Source organism: Hyperolius riggenbachi, chromosome 7, assembly GCF_040937935.1.
Source record: "Hyperolius riggenbachi isolate aHypRig1 chromosome 7, aHypRig1.pri, whole genome shotgun sequence".
Lineage (NCBI taxonomy): Eukaryota > Metazoa > Chordata > Amphibia > Anura > Hyperoliidae > Hyperolius > Hyperolius riggenbachi.
In genome coordinates, this window is record NC_090652.1 from 220649904 (window position 1) to 220669473 (window position 19570).

Here is a 19570-nt window from a genome sequence, read left to right on the forward strand (position 1 = left end):
ACGACCACCATGGGACCACCGCTAAGTCCCATGGCTTAAGCGACACCTCCTGTGGCGCCAAAACGACCGCCATGGGACCACCGCTAGGTCCCATGGCTTACGCGACACCTCCTGCGGCGCCAAAATGACCGCCATGGGACCACCGCTAGGTCCCATGGCTTAAGCGACACCTCCTGCGGCGCCAAAACAACCGCCATGGGACCACCGCTAGGTCCCATGGCTTAAGCTGCACCTCCCGCTGCAAAAAAGAAAAAAAAAATGACCGGGGGAACAGCCACTAGGTCCCATGGGCTACCATTTAGCATAAACGAGGTTTTATTTGCGATTACTTTCATTTTTCCGCCGGAATGCGGAATTCCGCGTAAATGTAATGGCGACGGAATTTAGCGCTGGCGGGAATTACGCAATTCCGGCGGAATGGAATTTGCTCATTCCGATCATCCCAAGTACTACATCCCATTGCAGAAGATATTGCCAACTATGGAATTTCTGATGTTTTGTCTTTCAGATACTATAAGGTTGTTGGTTCACTTACTACTAAGCAGATCCTTTCCTGGGAACAGAACATGTTAAGCCAGGCTGTTGGCTACAGGACATATCGTTATTTAGTATTTACCATATTTTTTGGACCATAAGATGCTCCGGAGCATAAGCTACACCTAGGTTTAGAAGACAAGTACCAGGAAAAAAATATTTATACTAAACCTGGTGCATCCATGGTGCAGGGGCGTCTTGTGGATCTTCTCTCTCCCCCAATTATTGTGTCCCCTTCGTTCTTTTTGTGTCTCCTTTGTGTCCTCTTCTGCCCTGCTTGTGTCCTTCCCTGTCCCCATGTCCTTATACTGTATGTGCCCCCGTGTCCTTATCCTTGCCCCGTGTCATTATCTCTGCCCCCTGTGTCATTATCTCTGCCCCCTATGTCATTATCTCTGCCCCGTGTCATTATCTTTGCCCCCCATGTCATTAATTCTGCCCCCTGTGTCACTATCTCTGCCCCATGTCATTATCTTTCCCCCGTGTCATTATCTTTGCCCCCTATGTCATTATCTCTGGCAACTGTGTCGTTATATCTGCCCCCTGTGCCATTATCTCTGCCCCTGTGTCATTATCTCTGGCAACTGTGTCGTTATATCTGCCCCCTGTGCCATTATCTCTGCCCCTGTGTCATTATCTTTGCCTCCTGTGTCCTTATCTCTGCCCCCTCTGTCGTTATCTCTGCCCCTGTATCTTTATATGTGCCCCCATGTCCTTATAGCTGCCCCCTGTATCCGTATATGTTCCCCCTGTGTCCTTATTTCTGCCCCTGTGTCCTTATTTCTGCCCCGTGTCCTTATCGCTGCCTCCTGTGTCCTCATGTCGGCATTCCAAGCCCCTGTCCCTAATTAAATTATCTGTATGTTTTTGGGATGTGGGAAGAAACAGAAGTGCCCAGAGGAAACCCAAGCAGATACGGAGAGAACATACAAACTCAGTGCAGATAATTCCTTGCCTTAGATTCAAACAAGATCGTTTGCTGCGAGCTCCATTGCGGCCAGCTCCAGAAATTTTAACCCCTTTCAGATGAGAAATGTTTACCTTCGAACAGATCATCAGGGACCTATTTATGGCTGATATTGTGGTGAAAGCCCTTCCACAGTTTGATGTCACTGCCATTGCCCTGATAGTTTGCTGTCTGTGAATCTCTTTGCATTATGGGAAATAATAGCTGTTTCCCCCTGCGAAGCATAAAACTCTCAGTAAACATTCTGCAGAGATCATTTGGCAAGACCAAAGATGTCAACATCTTTGATAAATTTCAGAATGTAAACGGGGTTGAGGAAAGATTTTACATTGCACAAAACACTGAGTAAATAATGTAGAAATAAATATTGTAAAAAACAATAAGCAATTTTATTCATTACATTCTTTTCACTACAGTTCCTCTTTAATACCAGTAAAGAGCCAAGCAGAACCAGAGCTACTGTTAGTACTGCATGCACAGACTGACTGGCTGACACCACAACACTTTTACCAGGCAAGGTCGTGTTGCAACCTCTTGACCTCTAGCTAGGGAAAAATCACACGTGCTTTGCCTGGTTATTCCGGATCCTGAGTTTTCCCTATACTGAGGCAAGTATCTTTTTTATATTTAAAGTGAACGGGTTCAAAATCTGACACTTACCATTAGAGAGGGAAGCCGCAGGATCCTTTTGAGGCCCCCCTCTGTCCTAACAAGCCCCCCGTTGCTGAGCGCTGCCCCTCTGTTGCTGTGTGCAGTCCTCTTCACATCGGGGGCTGCGTAGCTCCTCTTCCTGATTTATGCGTGCTATGGCCATGGGAGCCCGCATGCGCATGCGCAGTAGCACAGAGCCGCTGGCTCAAGGGGGGGGGGGGCACGCTCAGCAATAGGGGACCAAGGAATAGCTAGGAAAGCCTCAACAGGATCCTGAGGCTTTTCTTGCTAGGTACACACCATACAATTTTCTGTTAGATTCTTCTGTTAGATTTACCTACAACATGGAAAAAAAGCTATCTAGCAGGTAAATCTGAGAGAAAATCTAACATAAAGTTGTATGGTGTGTACCTAGGTATCTGATTTTGTATGCCCGAGCTTCGGCTCGGGTACATTTTCACTAGTTACTACACCGCATACAGTATATCTACACCATGACAGTCTTCATCTGAAGTCCCAGGGATGTAGATTTTTATCTCCTGCCGCCATCGCCCCCTGCACATGTTCTTGTCGCTGCCCGTCAGTAGGCTAATCCGTGAATGGGAACATAGCTCCCATTCACCAATGTAAGTGCCTGTGATCAATCACCACCGGCATCAATGAGATGCCGGAGGTCATTCACAAAAGTGAAAGTAAAATATACATGCAACTGTGGGGGTGGGGGGGGGGGGTGGGGGGGGGAAGACATCATCTAGTGGCCAAATAGTAAATTACACCCTAATATGTTAAAGAGGAACTGTAACGCCAAAACGGCCCCTGGGGGGTACTCACCTCGGGTGGGGGAAGCCTCAGGATCCTAATGAGGCTTCCCACGCCGTCCTGCGTCCTTCGGGGGTCTCGCTGTAGCCCTCCGTGCAGTCCGGGCAGCGGTGACGTCATTATTTACCTTCCTGGCTCCTGCGCAGGCGCTCTGATGCCTCTCGGCGCCGAAGTAGGCGGAAATACCCGATCGCCGTCGGGTCTGCTCTACTGCGCAGGCGCAAGTTTCCGGCGCCTGCGCAGTAGAGCGGACCCGACGGAGATCGGGTATTTCCGTCTATTTCCGTGCCGAAAGTCGCCACAGCGCCCCCGCTGGAGCCAGCAAAGGTAAATATTGAACTGACAGTCGGCACAGTCGCCGGCTGTTCGGAGGGCTGCGGCGAGACCCCCGTGGGACAGAGGACGGCGTGGGAAGCCTCATTAGGATCCGGAGGCTTCCCCCACCCGAGGTGAGTACCCCCCAGGGGAGGTTTTTGTTGTTACAGAGTCTCTTTAAGGAGAAACTCAGACCAAAAATTGAACTTTATCCCAATCAGTAGCTGATACCCCCTTTTACATGAGAAATCTATTCATTTTCACAAACAGACCATCAGGGGGCGCTGTATGACTGATATTGTGGTGAAACCCCTCCCACAAGTAACCCCTCCCACAAGAAAAGTTGGAACTTTTGTGGGAAATAGCTGTTTACAGCTGTTTCCAACTGCCAAAAACCATGCAGCACCTACATCACCTGCCAACAGTAAAATGTTCACTGGAGTTCCTCTTTAAACTCAATATGAATACATAAATACCCTATTAAAGTTTTGTTTTCCTTATTATTCCTGTTAAAATGCATTTAAAATAAAATAATTCTTAGCAAAATGTACCACCACAAGAAAGCCTAATTGGTGGTGAAAGAAGCAAGATATAGATCATTTTGTTGTGATAAATTCTGATAAAATTATTGGCGAATGAAAGGGAGGAGCACTGAAATGTGAAAATTCCTCTGGTCCATAAGGGTAAAACGCCCTCAGTGGTTAACTGAATCACAGGTTAGCTTTAAAGTGTACCCAAGCAAGCCGAAGCAAAATTGCATACTTCCCAAAGAAGAGGGAAGCCTCTGGATGCTAATGAGGCTTCCCTCACTGTCCTCTGGACCCCCGTAACCGATCGCGGATCCTTCGAAGGTTAGCAACACTTGCTTACTCTTATTATTTTATGTTAGCCAATAAATGGTATCATCCTCATTCAAAACTTCTTGCTTTTACTGATGGCTAATACGGTACAATACCCTACTGCTTCTCTTTATGTAGAGTGACCAGACGTCCTGGATTGCCCGGGACACGTCCCGGATTCGGGGTCCGCTGTCCCAGGCTGCATGAGGTCCCAGGAAACGTCCCGCTTTCAGCAGCGGGACGTCCCGGCCTCGGGACTCTGGCCACTCTATGCTTATGAACTGGCAGCGGCGTCTATAGACGCCGTGCCAGTTCATTGTCCGCAGCCCCGCTCCAGCCTCCTCTTCCGGTGTCTGTTCCGACACCGGCAGGCGAGCAGGGCTACGGCAAGATGGCTGCCGAAGCCCTGTACTGGAGACTATCTCCAGTACAGGGCTTCGGGCGCCATCTTGCCGTAGCCCTGCTCTGCCAGGCTGTCAGCGCGGGAGACTTCAGGAGGAAGGTAGTCCCGGGAGCAGTGCGCCAGAGGCCGGAGACTTCTGCCAGGTGAGTAAATGCTTTCTTTTCCAGGTGAAATGTTTGCCCGCATTGTTTCTTTTTCAGGTGAAATGTTTGCCCGCATTGTTTCTTTTCTGGGGAAATGTTTGCCCGCATTGCGTTTCTTTTCTGGGGAAATGTTTGCCCGCATTGCGTTTCTTTTCTGGTGAAATGTTTGCCCGCATTGTGTTTCTTTTCTGGTGAAATGTTTGCCCGCATTGCGTTTCTTTTCTGGAGAAATGTTTGCCCGCATTGTTTCTTTTCTCGTGAAATGTTTGCCCGCATTGTTTCTTTTCTGGGGAAATGTTTGCCCGCATTGCGTTTCTTTTTTGGGGAAATGTTTGCCTGCATTGTTTCTTTTCTGGGGAAATGTTTGCCCGCATTGCGTTTCTTTTCTGGGGAAATGTTTGCCCGCATTGCGTTTCTTTTCAGGTGAAATGTTTGCCCGCATTGTTTCTTTTCTGGGGAAATGTTTGCCCGCATTGCGTTTCTTTTCTGGGGAAATGTTTGCCCGCATTGCGTTTCTTTTCTGGTGAAATGTTTGCCCGCATTGTGTTTCTTTTCTGGTGAAATGTTTGCCCGCATTGCGTTTCTTTTCTGGAGAAATGTTTGCCCGCATTGTTTCTTTTCTCGTGAAATGTTTGCCCGCATTGTTTCTTTTCTGGGGAAATGTTTGCCCGCATTGCGTTTCTTTTCTGGGGAAATGTTTGCCTGCATTGCGTTTCTTTTCTGGGGAAATGTTTGCCCGCATTGTGTTTCTTTTCTGGTGAAATGTTTGCCCGCATTGCGTTTCTTTTCTGGGGAAATGTTTGCCCGCATTGCGTTTCTTTTCTGGGGAAATGTTTGCCCGCATTGCGTTTCTTTTCTGGGGAAATGTTTGCCCGCATTGCGTTTCTTTTCTGGGGAAATGTTTGCCCGCATTGCGTTTCTTTTCTGGGAAAATGTTTGCCCGCATTGCGTTTCTTTTCTGGGGAAAAGTTTGCCCGCTTTGCGTTAATTTTCTGGTGAAATGTTTGCCCGCATTGCAGTAATTTTCTGGTGAAATGTTTGCCCGCGTTGCGTTTATTTTGTACTGACATGTTGCCCGCATTGCGTTTATTTTGTACTGACATGGTTGCCCGCATTGCGTTTATTTTGTACTGACATGTTTGCCCGCATTGCGTTTATTTTGTACTGACATGTTGCCCGCATTGCGTTTATTTTGTACTGACATGTTTGCCCGCATTGCGTTTTTATTTTGTACTGACATGTTGCCCGCATTGCGTTTTTTTTGGACTGACATGTTTGCCCGCATTGCGGTTTTATTTTGTACTGACATGTTGCCCGCATTGCGTTTATTTTGTACTGAAATGGTTGCCCGCATTGCGTTTATTTTGTACTGACATGTTGCCCGCATTGCATTTATTTTGTACTGACATGTTTGCCCGCATTGCGTTTATTTTGTGCTGACATGTTGCCCATTGCATTTAGTTTCTGGTGTCCGGGGTAACTGTTACTGCATTTATTATTTAATGGTCATAGATGGCTATGTTTGCTGCTTTGTGGTTACGGTATACTATTAGCATCACACAGTTTCTGCACTTCCATGATGCAAAGTCTCGTTTGTCCACATCATGGCGTAAACACTGCTTTCTTATGTCTCGGTGTTACATCTTTACGTTAGCTCCGCCCATACAATGTCATGACCACGCCCATTTTTCGCCGCAGCCCCCCCCCCAGTCTTCATCGCTGTGCACTCTTCAGTCCTCCCCACTTTTCGCCGCGGCGCGTTGCGTGCGCCCCCCCCCCCCCCTGCACCCATCCTCCCTGTCCCAGGTTGGACCTACAAAAATCTGGTCACTCTACTTTATGTAAGTATCTGCATTTTTAATATATTTTGGTCAAGGTTTTTCTTTCAGCATACTTTAAAGATGAACTGTCATGAAATCTTAACATTTAAAACACACACAATTAAGAATTCCTTTTCTTCCAGAGTAAAATGAGCCATAAATTACTTCTCTCCTATTTTGCTGTCACATATTAGAAATCTGACATTACCGACAGATTTTGGGCAAGTCCATCTCTCCATAGGGGATTCTCTGCATGGCCTTTATTCTTTATAAAGACATTCCCTGAAAAAGATTTATACAAAGATGCTGGCCAACCTCCCTGCTCACTGCACACTTTTTTGGCAGTTGGACGGAGCAACTGCCATTCACTAAGTGCTTTTAAAATAAAGACAATCCTGATAATCCCCCCATAAGAAGATGGGCTAGTCTAAAATATGTTGGTAATGTCAGATTTCTACTACCTACTGTAAGTGACAGCAACATAGGAGAAAAGTAATGTATGGCTCATTTTACTTTGGAAGAAAAGTACTTATTTGTATGTGTTTACATGTATTTAAAATTGTAAGATTTTCCTGAAAGAGGTCCTTTAAGTAACAGGCCAGTGTGTGGTCATAAGATTTTCCTCAACCAGAGGCTCCATATAGCAGGAAGAGCTGCCAGAAAATCAGTGAAAAGTAAAAGAGTTGGGAAATGTCTGCTAGAACTGAAGCTCGTAACCATGCCCGAGCAGTCACATTTCTATATGAGGAGACTCCTCCCTGCTGCCGACAAACACTTCTGCATGCCTCACAGCTACGCGTTGTTGTCTCTCTGACTATAGAGCTCAGCTCACTGTCGCTGCAAACCACGTGCGCCTGTGCTCCTCCTCCTCCCCCTTCAATAAAGTTTTCTTGAAGGAGGCATGCTGGGAGATGTAGTCTGGTAGGGGATTGCGGGAAATGTAGTCGCAGTGTATGCTGGACTCTTGTGATCAGAACAGGGACATCGTGACAGCGTGTTTGTGACAGAGAGGGAAACAACAAGTGAGTATGTGCCGTGACCTGACGGGGGGTGACAGTGACTGTGCTGGAGAGAAGAGCACGCAGATTGACAGCTGAGTGACAGGGCTGGACACATCTGGGGGACTGCAGGGGACAGCTGGAGTGACAATGACCATGGGACTGTGCAGCTGGATGAGAGACCCGGGGTGACACTATCATGCATATGTGGGCAACAGATCTATGGGCAGAGCAGTGCAGGCAGGGTGAGAGGGTGCTGCACATGGCACAGCAGATGCTCCACATGCCAAACCACCAGAGCCAGGACACCTTGCTGCTAGAGGAATATGTAAGTATCCATGGACGTTGTATTGTATTCATGCTTCATCAGGTTAGTGGCATGAAGGATACATTAAAAGTGTTATTTGTGCATAGCTCCCAACTGTCCCTCTTTCGGAGGGACAGTCCCTCTTTGGGAGCCCTGTCCCTCTTTCCTCCTCATGTGTCCCTCTTTCCTCCTCATGTGTCCCTCTTTCCTCCTTATGTGTCCCGCTTTCAGAACTTTGTCCCTCTTTCTATTGTAAATCTATATATTTCTCTACTAAAAATGTGTTTGACTTTAAACGTTATTCCCATCCTTGAAATTGATATATTACAAATTTTAAAATGTGAATATGAAGGAAAATGAACCAGGATAGAAAGGACCAGTGTGGTTTGAATTATAAAACAACATATTTGTCTTATGAAATCTTTATGGTATGTGCGACTAGGGGGTGTGATTGTGGCAGGGGTGTAGCTTAAGTGTCCCTCTTTCTCATCTCTAAAGGTTGGGAGGTATGGTTTGTGTGTTGAGAAAAGAATGAAGGCTCAGCGTTATAAGCTATGAAGCCTGTCATAGGCAGGTTAGCTTTATGTCCTGTACACACGCACAACAAAAGTGGTAAACAGACAACCAACATCGCAGAAACGACTTTAACTGCGATGTTGAAAAGTTTTATCATTTCTGCACACCGATATTGCAAATGACCAACTCATTTAAATAATGCATGCACAAGCAGAAAAGACAGTATGCGCATCCAAAAGAACAGCGTCATTCAAACAACATTGTGAACATGTGGCTGATTTGTTTTGCATTGAGCAGTGTCAAATTTGCAGGGAAGTACTGCAGTCTCATGCATGGCACACAGGATTTTCAATTAAAATGAACATTTACAATGGCTGTGTAGCTACATTTTTAAGCATCCTACACACTTTCAATAACTGTCATCTACAAAACTTGTTTCTGGGAACAAGCTAGAGATGACTGTTGTACAGACACACTGTTTGGCAGCATGTTTTGTTTCATGGAGAGGAGGGAAGACAAGTAAGTGGTAATCCGCCGTGCATTCTAAGGGCTGGTGCACACCAAGAGCGGTTCTGAGCATTTTTAATCATTAACAAGCTGTTCCCCAGAGTACATTTGAAATCGGCGCCGGTAGACTTGGGCGCAGGATACAGCGGTATATGGCTGATCCTGCTTCTGCACAAGTCTGGGCCGATTTAATTACTATTTCCCCTCCAGGCCGACATGGATAGTGGGGGAATGAAATAATTCGGCTTCCAGCGATTGCTGGAGGCCAAATTATTATGTTTTTAAGCAACTTCGGCTCCGTCTTCTGACGGAGCCGACGTTACTCACTGAGCGCTTCAATAGAAATGATTCCTATTGAAGTCTATGGAGGCGCCCAAATCTAGCAGCGCTGAAAAGCACTGCTCCGGTTCCCCATACCTTTCTTGCACCTCTGACACTGTGTTGTCCTTGGCAGGTTTTGGTGCTCCGTATCAATTGTTATGTATAGAGTGCTTGGGGATCCCCATTGTAAAACTTGCATCGGGGCCCAGAGCTCCTCAGCTATCGGAAAGGGGAAAACCGCTCTGAAAAACGCTTGATCAGAGCGTTTTTCCAAGCGTTTTTGTTACAGTAGCTGTTCAGTTACAACCGTACTGTAACAAAATATAAAAAATGCTACACAAAAACGTTCTAAAAAAAAGCTAGGCATGTTTAGATATGCACTCTAAACATGCATAGAATCTATCTGAAAAACTGCTTCAGAAACCACTAGCGTTTGCGGATCCGCTAGCGGTTTTTGGTGTAGATGAAAAAATAAGTGTCCTTAGTGATGCAACATCACTATTAATGGCTTTGAGGGACACCTGTACGATTTTTACAGAAATCCGGTGTCTGTATGTACCGGTAGTTTACTGTCCCTTTTAATTTCAGGAGGGCGCTGAAACCACTTTAATGTTAAGTTATGTTTCTATTTCAGTTTTAGACCAGTTATGAATTTCCAGAGCAAGAGGTTAAATTGTATTTTTTGCGACAATGGCAATGGTACTCTTGTTACAGAATGCACATGAGTTCCCATTTTCCTTGTTACTCTTCTGAAGGACAACAGATAGTGAAATCAGCCTTGCAGTTTCTTCAGTGTGTGTTGCTAACCAACTTACTACATTATCAGTGCATTACCACATCACAAAGGCAGTTAAGCATACCCTTTATTGACTGTATGCTTCACTGTATTCAACCTAAAGGTCGCATAATACGTGGCTTGACTTATTCATTCCGTTGCGTTTTGTTTTTACCAGAGAACACAATGCAGCTTTCACTAAAAACGTAGCGTAAATCTGCTCAAATTCAAATGTGCGGTGCATTGATCCCTTTATCCCTAATCAATTACTATGAAGTATGTTGTTGTCTGCTTAATCTGGAAGTTTAGTCACGCTGACTGAACAGTACAAATAGTAAGACCATAAACACGCCAGTCTGAGGCAAAGGTTGGGTTATTTAGGGCAGTAGGGCCCAGAGCACTGTGGTACATATAGCTATGTATACATTGTTAAAACTGTGGTGTAATCTGTAATTCAATAGTACGCAAACATAAAAAAATGGCGCTTGTAAATTTGGGCACCTAGAAAAGTAGTTAGTAGAATATCGGCTAATACAGCAATATTCTGTGTTACAGTGAAATTGCCAATAGTAAAATATATCTCCCGCTATTTGTAGCCGTATTTTGATTTGCTGCCGTGGGCTCTCACATTTCCCACCATGACTGATATTTCAATGGGCACTTATGGCGGCACCCAAACTTGCACCGATAGCGGGCACCAACATTTCCTGCTTCCCAGTAATACTGTCGACAGTCAAAAGAACTTCCCAAGCAGGGCTGCTCTAGAATTGGGCATGTCAGTTGATGCAGATCCTGAATATGTAGTAAAGCCCCTGTGATATATTTTGAGACCCGAGCCCTGCAATCCACATTATCTGTATTATGAGCTTCAAGACAGACCTGTAAAAAGTGGGGCCGGCTTCTGTTTGTTTCTGTCAGCAACAGAGGAAGAAGGATTATGATTCAACCTGCCAAATGTTTTGTACACAGCGCCTGATTTGCAGCATGTGCTGTGTGCCATAACTGATTCATTGAGTTTCCCCTGACAGTATTGGTCCCACATCACAGTGTTATAAGGTGCATACACACATACTTTTTTTTTTTATTTTTTTTACTTAATTTGGTTTGCTGGGGTCAAGCTTGCTCCTGCAGGTGACAATGGTCTACAGATGCGTCGCTAGGCAACAGACGATCAGTGGCATCTGCAGGCCGGATAAAGAGGAAAACAATGACTCAGACGCTGTTTGTCACTTTAAAGATCTGGCATGCCGAACAATTAAAGGACATCCGAGGTGAAAATAAACTTATGAGAAAAACAATTGTATCTATCCTCCTTCTCCTTAAAATTACTTTTTTAGATATCCCACAGTTTTATATTTAAATCTACTTTTAAGTTTTTACTGTTTCATTGTCTCTGCTCAATGACACCTTCACTGAAGTATGCTAGAGCTCAAATCTATGAAATATTGACCCTTTTATCTCTTTCTTGCTCTCAGAGGTCATTTACTGACAGGGAAGTCTTTTATGGCTGTAATTACTTATCGAGGGTTAGGCTATAGTCTGACCCGGTCCCGACCTGGACAGAAACTGTCACTTGCATACCTGATGTTTAACTCTTTCAGGCAGAGGAAGAAAAAAGGAACATGGCCTTATTTGTGTGCTTGGCACTGTACATACAAGTGTCGATCTCATCAAATCACATGTCCCCTCGGTTGTCCTTTAAGTGACTTTGGCAGACCTCAGAGAACATCTGTACACATGCTGCATTCTTTTCTAACGTAGCCTTGACCAGCTGCCGAGAAAAATGAAGGAAAGCATTGTCTCATTGCATTTGAGACCCATGGGGAGCACAGAACCACTGAACACAACTATACGAAAAGCTACAGGCAGAGCCACCAAACGCAACTGTCGTGGGCACGCTACAGGCAGCATCCTAGAAATTTCGATCGATTGAGACGTTCGCACAATTTCTGGAAAACGACAGTAAATTGAGCTGAATAATCCCATTCATCTCATTGCGGATGTTGATCTATCCTGGCGGTAAAAGATGGCAGTGGAAGCCCATGTGAACCAAGCCTGATAGGTATCAGGATGGTTGTTATAAGATTTCATTTTGCTGCCATTACAGAATGATTTGTGTATAAAAGCAAAGTAGTGTACAGAACAGGGCTGTGGAGTTGGAGCAGTGATTTTGGGTACCTGGAGTCGGTGGTTTCATAAATTGAGGAGTCAGATTATTTTTGTCTCAACTCCACTGCCTGGTACACAATACTTGTTCCATTTGGCTAGATCAGTGTTCTCCCCAGGCTCTTTTAGCCGGGTGCTCCACCCGGCTAGATTTTGTGACCACCCGGCTGTCATCGGTTCAGCTCCTCACATCCTCCTATGCTGTAAGCAGAGTTGCCCTGCATTTTCATCTCGCCCCACCCGGCTCCTTTTTCATGCCACCCGGCTACTTTTTCATGCCACCCGGCTGGAAACAAATTCTGGGGAGAACACTGTAGATGTCCTTGGCACTACAGAATTTGGGTGCTGGCCTCCCCCACCTACTTCTAGCAACCTCCCCCTCACCCCTCACCTACCCACAGCTAACCTACAGCCAAGGCAGGGTTTGGATACGTAATAGTTGAACCCCAGTGCCCGGCTACTTACATCCCCTATTGCCACTGCCGATATCCTACATTTCCAGCACTTGTCTATAGTATAGCTTAGCGCATGCCTGTATTTTTGGCGCCCATCTATACCACTTCCAATTAGCAAAAAATGTGTGTGCAGCCGTACCACTGCCACAGCACCACTGCTATTCATAGCCAGACTCCGGTTATGCAATGAAAGTGTAAGTGCGGCAGAAATGTCCAACCTGAAGCACTGATGGGGAGGCTGGAGCCCAGACTGGATAGAAGTGCCTCCATTTCTTGGCAGCCTCAGTGGATATGCACACACTATGGAGGGAGTCTAAGCCCCTGAAGAAGTGTCCAACCTGAAGCACTGAGGGGGAGGCCAGTGCCCAGACTATGGACAGAATGTCCCAATTTTCTGGCAGCCTCAGATGTGCACCCACCATGGAGGGAGACACGCAGAAAGAAGGGAGTCCAAAATGGGCCGCTGAAGAAGTGTAAGAGGTGGGAGGCTGTTCAGATACAGATGGCTATGTACAGTTTAATTAACCACTTAACAACCTCTGCCACGCTTATCTACGCCCCTTTAAACTTCACCTGAGTCACAGGGGCGTAGATAGGCAACTCCTGTTTATTTTGCTGCTGTGCGCGATCGCGTTCGTGATCGCGTGCACGCGGATGTGCATACGCGTCGGGCACCCGCTGGTCCGTGATTGGCTGATGTGAACATGTGTTCACAAAGCCAATGACGGTGCTCATTCATGCAGAATGTGTGTAAACATTGCATCAGTCTCTATGCTGTTACAGTTACTGAAATCACTCGTGAGAGGATCTCAGATAACTAACACAGCATTAGTGACTGATCAGCATCAGTGAGGTTTTTTTTAAATAAATTATACCCCCATTAAGCCCATTAACCCTTGCCTCCCTTAAATGTGAAAATTGCTGTGGTTTTTAGGTGAAAAACCCTGTGGTAGAGAAGTGGTTAAACTATACAAATATCCGCCCGGCGGATCGTTCAGTAACAGCCTTATCAGTCCGCCGACAGACTGTACACACACTGTACTGTCTGCTGAAAACCCGCCCAGTGGGAGGTGATGACGGACCCGTCGTTGCCTTTAGTACGGCGTGTGTATGAGCCTTAAAGAGAATCTGTATTGTTAAAATCGCACAAAAGTAAACATACCAGTGCGTTAGGGGACATCTCCTATTACCCTCTGTCACAATTTCGCAGCTCCCCGCCACATTAAAAGTAGTCAAAAACAGTTTTAAAAAGTTTGTTTATAAACAAACAAAATGGCCACCAAAACAGGAAGTAGATTGATGTACAATATGTCCACACATAGAAAATACATCCATACACAAGCAGGCTGTATACAGCTTTCCTTTTGAATCTCAAAAGATCATTTGTGTGTTTACCTTCTGTCCCCTTCTTCTCTCCTGCACTGAACATTACAGGCTTCCTGCAGACAGCTCTGCCTGTGCCTGTGTTTGTAATTCCTCAGTATGTGTCAGCCAGCTACTTTCACAGCCTAACAGAGGAGGGTTTTTATCCAGCTCTCTTCTATCACTGATAAGATAGCAGAGAAGCTGCTGGCTTATGTAAATAAAACACACACTGGAGTGTGCATAGAGGAACAGACCAGCATGGAAGAGTTGGCAGCCTTCCAGACACAGGCCGACAAGTCTGACAGGGGAAAGATACATTGATTTATTACAGAGACCGTGATAGTACAAAGTTCTGCAGTGAGCCAGAACAGATTAGAAGAGGTTTAGGAACTTGTAGGATGGTAGAAAAAACGTTGTAATTTTTGTTACAGAGTCACTTTAAGGCTGATTTTTTTTTTTTTTATTGTTTTTTGTTTTTTTTCCCCTGATGACTCCTTTAAGCCATTCCTCCTCAAACCAATTGTTAAAGCGGTATTGTCACCATAAAAATCAAATTTCAACAGCAACTGGTCTGAGTGTATTAAGTGATAAAGATGCTAATTCTGCATTCAAAACTTTTTTTGCTGTTATGGTTTGGAGTTATCACACAGGAGCACTGGCCCTAGTGCCAAAAAGTTGAATGCTGGGAGTTCTTTTTATCTATAATATATTCCTCCTCTTCCTTTTATTTCCCTGCCTAGCTGATCTTTTGTGTTTACAAGCAAGGCTGAAGTGACTCACTGATTGGATGTGTAAATAAAAAAAAGACTCTGGGAGGAGGGCAGCTAATGAATACACAATGAGCAAGAGAAGGGAGGGGGGGAAAACAATAGTCAGGGAGGATATGATGTCAGCATTAGCTTGGCAAGATGGCCACTGCCTAGACTAGGATTTTCTGCTTTTCCTTTGTAAAATTCACAGGAATCATTACATGGATAGCACAATGCATCTGTTATATAAGTAGAAGTAGTATTTATCTACTTATATATGTGTTTTTTATTTCTAGGTTAGCATGGGTGTCGCTTGTTCTTTAATGATTGTTTCAGTTGACAGCCTGAGGTCTGTACAATTGTTCCCCCATCTGGAATTGTTTGAAAGGCTAGTTGTCAGCTGGGTTGGATAGTTGAGCTTGGTGGCTATTACATTCACTCACACCAGGATGCATCCTGTAGCTCCTCCCCCTCGCCTCCTCCATTTTGTTCACCATATGCTACTCGTTCGTGTCTGTATGGGAAAAAAACGTATTGTCACCTAAAACAATCATAACTGATCATTTTGATGGACAAGAGTAGAGTGTGAAGCTTTAGGGTGTGGATCAGCAATGCATAGAATCTGTATTGATGGCCATATTTCTTCAGGTATAACATGCAGATGGGTTCAGACTGTGAAAGGAGTGAGAACGTGGAACCTCCAGATGAGGGGGAGCAGCAGTTACCAGTAGATGAACCTCAGACTCCATCAGAAGGTCCGCCATCTCCCCCTGCTACTGACCAGCGATGGAAGCTTCTACTCTTTTATCTCTGCTTCTATGGCTTCATGACCCAGATACGTCCTGGAGAAAGCTTTATTACACCATACCTACTGAGCTCAGAGCGGAACTTCACCAAAGAGCAGGTATGGCAAGAAAAATGTGATCAGTGTTTTTTTTTTTTTTTTTTTTCTTTACTATGTCTTGTTCTTTTCTATGGTAGTAGGCAGAGGTGGACATTGGCCTGGCACCCCGTCACTCACTACCATTCACCCACTCCACTATCACTTCCAACCCCACACTATCTGTCATTAGCCACTCTTTCCCACTATCTGTCACTACCCACTATTTGCCACTAGCCAATACTCACCCCTGCCTGCCATTCACTATCTGTCACTATCACCCCATAGCTGTTCCTCTTTTGCTACCTGTCACCCACTGTCTGTCACCACACACCAAGTTTTTGTCACTACACATTATTCATTATCTGCCACTATCCGTCGTCTATTGTCTGTCATTAGTTTTATTTGTCTTTTTTGAAAACCAGTTACTATAGAATTCATGTTTGGATGTATGCACTTTTCACATGACAGGTTTGCGGTAACCTGTTTCGTGTATTGATCATTTTCCCAAACCTATTTTCACTTTGGGTGCTGAGCCCTGTAGAGATTCCTTGTACCTGTTGCTATAGGAAGGGAGGTGGGACGAATGTCTTTGGGGGACATCTGTACACACACGTGATTTTCCCCAAGGCTGCCACAAATAAGCTTCTCTAAGAACAGAATCCTAAATGGTAAAATCTCTCTGTTTGCTTGTCCTGGAGCATTATTCGATGATTTTACTGGTAGGAGTTATGTCCTACACATCTCCCTTGCTGTCAAAAGTGAATAAAAGTGGGCATGAGGGCAGGTGGTAACATGTTGTCTGGGACTGACTGTCAGCAGCAGCATTTAGTATTACAGAGAAGCCTTGTCCCTTCCATGAGACTTCTCTCGGAACCTCTTGCTTTCGAGGTGAAGATATGATAATGTAAATAAGTGCAGCCAGCTATAACTACACAGTGAAATTGGAGAGACGGCATCTTATTACAAAGATTACATTACTTTAAAACTAAGGCAGGTTGGGTTATATGGGATATAAGGAAAAGGCTGTAACATACGTCAAACATCCTCAAGAGCCCTAAGTTTGATCACCCAACATACAGATAGGTTTGGTGGCTTTGAACCATGTTGTCCCTAGAATCCAGTAGAGACATTATGATTAAACTCTTCTGCTAACGCCTTGGTGTTAGATATCACAGGGCATCTTCTGAGGTCTTCTAGAAACTATTCCTCAGCATGGCAGGTAGCTGGTTTGTATATTTTGGCTGATCGTTGTGTAGCTCAGAAAAGAACTGTAGTCCTTGGAGTAAGCTTTTCCTGATGGTGCAAAATAATGATTCATTAGTGAGTAATCTGGGTATTTAGCTGCTGTGCGGTAGGATTTTGCAAATGCTTTGCATAATGAGGAAAGCTGTAAGCAGCAAACTGCTGTGAAGGCATGCGAACTATAACCTTTGTCCGTTCCTTAAAACCAGACTCCAGTCATTTGGTTACAGTCCTGTGAATCTCAGTGCTTCCTGTATTTAGATAGTATATGCTGTTAAATAAGTGTGACTACCAAACAACAACGTTTTTTATCATTAAGAAATCTTTACAGTTTGTAAAAGCTGAAAAAGCCACAAGAACAAAGTATTTGGAACAGCTACAAAATAAAATAATGTGCTTATAACTTTGAGAGATTTCTGTTGTCAGTGGAAGTGCCAGGGTTCTCAAACTCGCGGCCCGCGGGCCATTTGTGGCCCTCGATACAATATTTTGTGGCCCCCGCCGGCAAAAGCAAAAGAGACTCGGAAGCGAACTATTTTTGCCTATTTTACCTTGTAGTTCACTTCAGTGCTCCCAAGTGATCCGCCGCATCCCCGCCGCTAAACGAGGGCTGCAGAGCCCCCAAATCCCTCGGGCAAACATCCACTACTGCGCTGAGGGGCAGAGCTTCCAGCTGTAGCTCTGCTCCTCCTGATGTCAATCGCCGCCTCTCCCCGCTCCTCTCTGTGAAGGAAGAGTGAGAGGGGCGGGCAGAGGCGGCGATCCGCCGCGATTGATGTCAGGAGGGGCGAAGCTGAAAGCTCTGCCCCTTCCAGGAAATGCCGGCGGATTGCCCCCCGGGCGATTTGTGGGCTCTGCAGCCCTCGTTTTGCGGCGGGGATACGTGAAATCCCTTATGCGGCTCAGCCTTATCCTGACTTTGCCTCCTGCGGCCCCCAGGTAAATTGAGTTTGAGACCCCTGGACTATACACCAATATGAGATGGCTGAAATCCTCTCCTATGACCTTCTTACATCCATGGTAGCTGCATGAATTGTAGGGCTAGCACATAGGATGCAATATTCATGCCTGACTGATTAAAAATCGAATCTAATCAAAATGCCTAAGCCATCTGTTAAATCATTAGCAATTTCAATAGAGTTATCTTGTTTCAGATAAGTGTACTGCTTTTAACCTTATTCGGCAGAACTCGTGCTGTAAATTCTTGAAATGCTTTGATCTCTCTCTCTCTACTAGCAGAAAATATAGAAACTGAAAGCAGAAGACCTCTGTTATTGTCTCACACTGCCACCTAGTGACAAGTGGCCATAAAAAAACATAAAAGCTGTACTCATTAGAAGCAGGGAAAAATAACCAATAAGAAATTTAAAAAAATGTGCTAGAATAAATTGGCCTGGAGCACTTGCAAGTCTCTAAATAATAATAATGGCTGCTAAAATGTTAATAGGGGGTGAACTCTTCTGCTGGCCAATCAGAAAAGGCGTTTAATATTTGTATGTGTTAGTAGTCAATGGCTATTGGTTCTGCAGAAATCTTTGGGGTGTGTAGGATGGTGCTAGTATGGGTGGGACATGGCATGTTACCAGTACTTGGCTGTGGAGAGTAATTAAGTGGCTCTGTCTTTCCCCCCTGCTTTGGACCTGTTTGCTGGACTCCCCAAGATCCACTACCCTGTGTGCAACTGAGGGAGTCTTGGGATTCAAATGATGAAACAGTAGAACCATTGTACAAATGTGTATGTTGGTTTGCCATTTCTATCTGGTCAATTACATTTCAGTAAATCTATTATAATTATGAAATACCTGAAGGATTGGCTACAGATCCTCTAATGTGTACACAGCCTTAAGGTGTACCTGAGGCAGATTGAAACAAAAGAGAAAGATACTTATCTACGAAGAAGGAAAGCCCCTGGATCCTCCAGAGGCTTTCACTTGACCTCCTCACCTCCACCTCTTGCTGTGCATATGGACCCCTGGAATGTATCTGATAAGCACTTGTTGGATATTTTATTGTGGCCCCGGCCCCCGCTGTGTACGAGTGCAGTAAGCCAGAGCCACTCATCAACAAGTGGCTCTGTGCTAACGCGCTGGTGCGGCCATACTTGCAAACTCTTGCAAAGAGTGATTTTTATGGTACTTTAGGTGTTAAAGAAAAGTTAAAAGAAAAAAGACACAGGTTTTAAAATAATTTTTTTTTGTCACTAATGTACAGTGCTGTACATCTACTGTAATCATGACAACTATACGTGTGGCATTCCGGTTTGATTGAAGAGTGATAGCTCCCACCATCTGTACGCCATGCGTCTCCACCAAAACTAACCAGAAACCTAATGCCCTGGCATACTTAAAGAGACTAACAAATTTTTGAGCCTTATTTCTTCTGTCCTATAAGTTCCTATTACTGTTCTAATGTGGTCTGTCTAAAGGTAGCCATACTCTGGTCGATTTGTCATCAGATTCGACCAACAGATAGATCCCTCTTAAATCGAATCTGATCAGAGAGGGATTGTATGGCCACCTTTACTGCAAACAGATTGTGAACCGATTTCAGCCTGAAAGCGTTCACAATCTGTGGTGATGGTGGTGGTGCTGCCGCCGCCGCTCCCCGCCCCGCATACATTACCTGTTCCGCCGGCGCAATTCCCGCTGTCACCGCTGCTCTGTCTCCACGCTGGTCTGGTCTCCGGCATGCTTCACTTCTTCCTGCCCGGCAGGAGTTTAAACAGTAGAGGGCGCTCTACTGTTTAAACTTCCTGCCGGGCAGGAAGAAGTGAAGCATGCCGCATACCAGACCAG

The 19570-nt window shown here is 45.1% G+C and overlaps 1 protein-coding gene across 3 annotated transcripts in view; it reads left to right on the forward strand.

Moving 5' to 3' along the window:
• Positions 1-6872: 6872 nt before the first annotated feature.
• SLC19A1 (solute carrier family 19 member 1) overlaps positions 6873-19570 on the forward strand; it is a 34947-nt gene continuing 22249 nt past the window's right edge. Inside the window, exons 1-2 of one of the 3 annotated variants that reach the window (XM_068245272.1) lie at positions 6873-6957; positions 15299-15554. In XM_068245272.1, the coding sequence (XP_068101373.1) occupies positions 6926-6957; positions 15299-15554 (288 nt within the window). In that variant the 5' untranslated portion in view covers positions 6873-6925. Of the gene's footprint in view, positions 6958-7421; positions 7514-7534; positions 7818-15298; positions 15555-19570 lie in introns of those variants that run through there. The other 2 variants (XM_068245274.1, XM_068245273.1) reach the window with 2 other exon arrangements.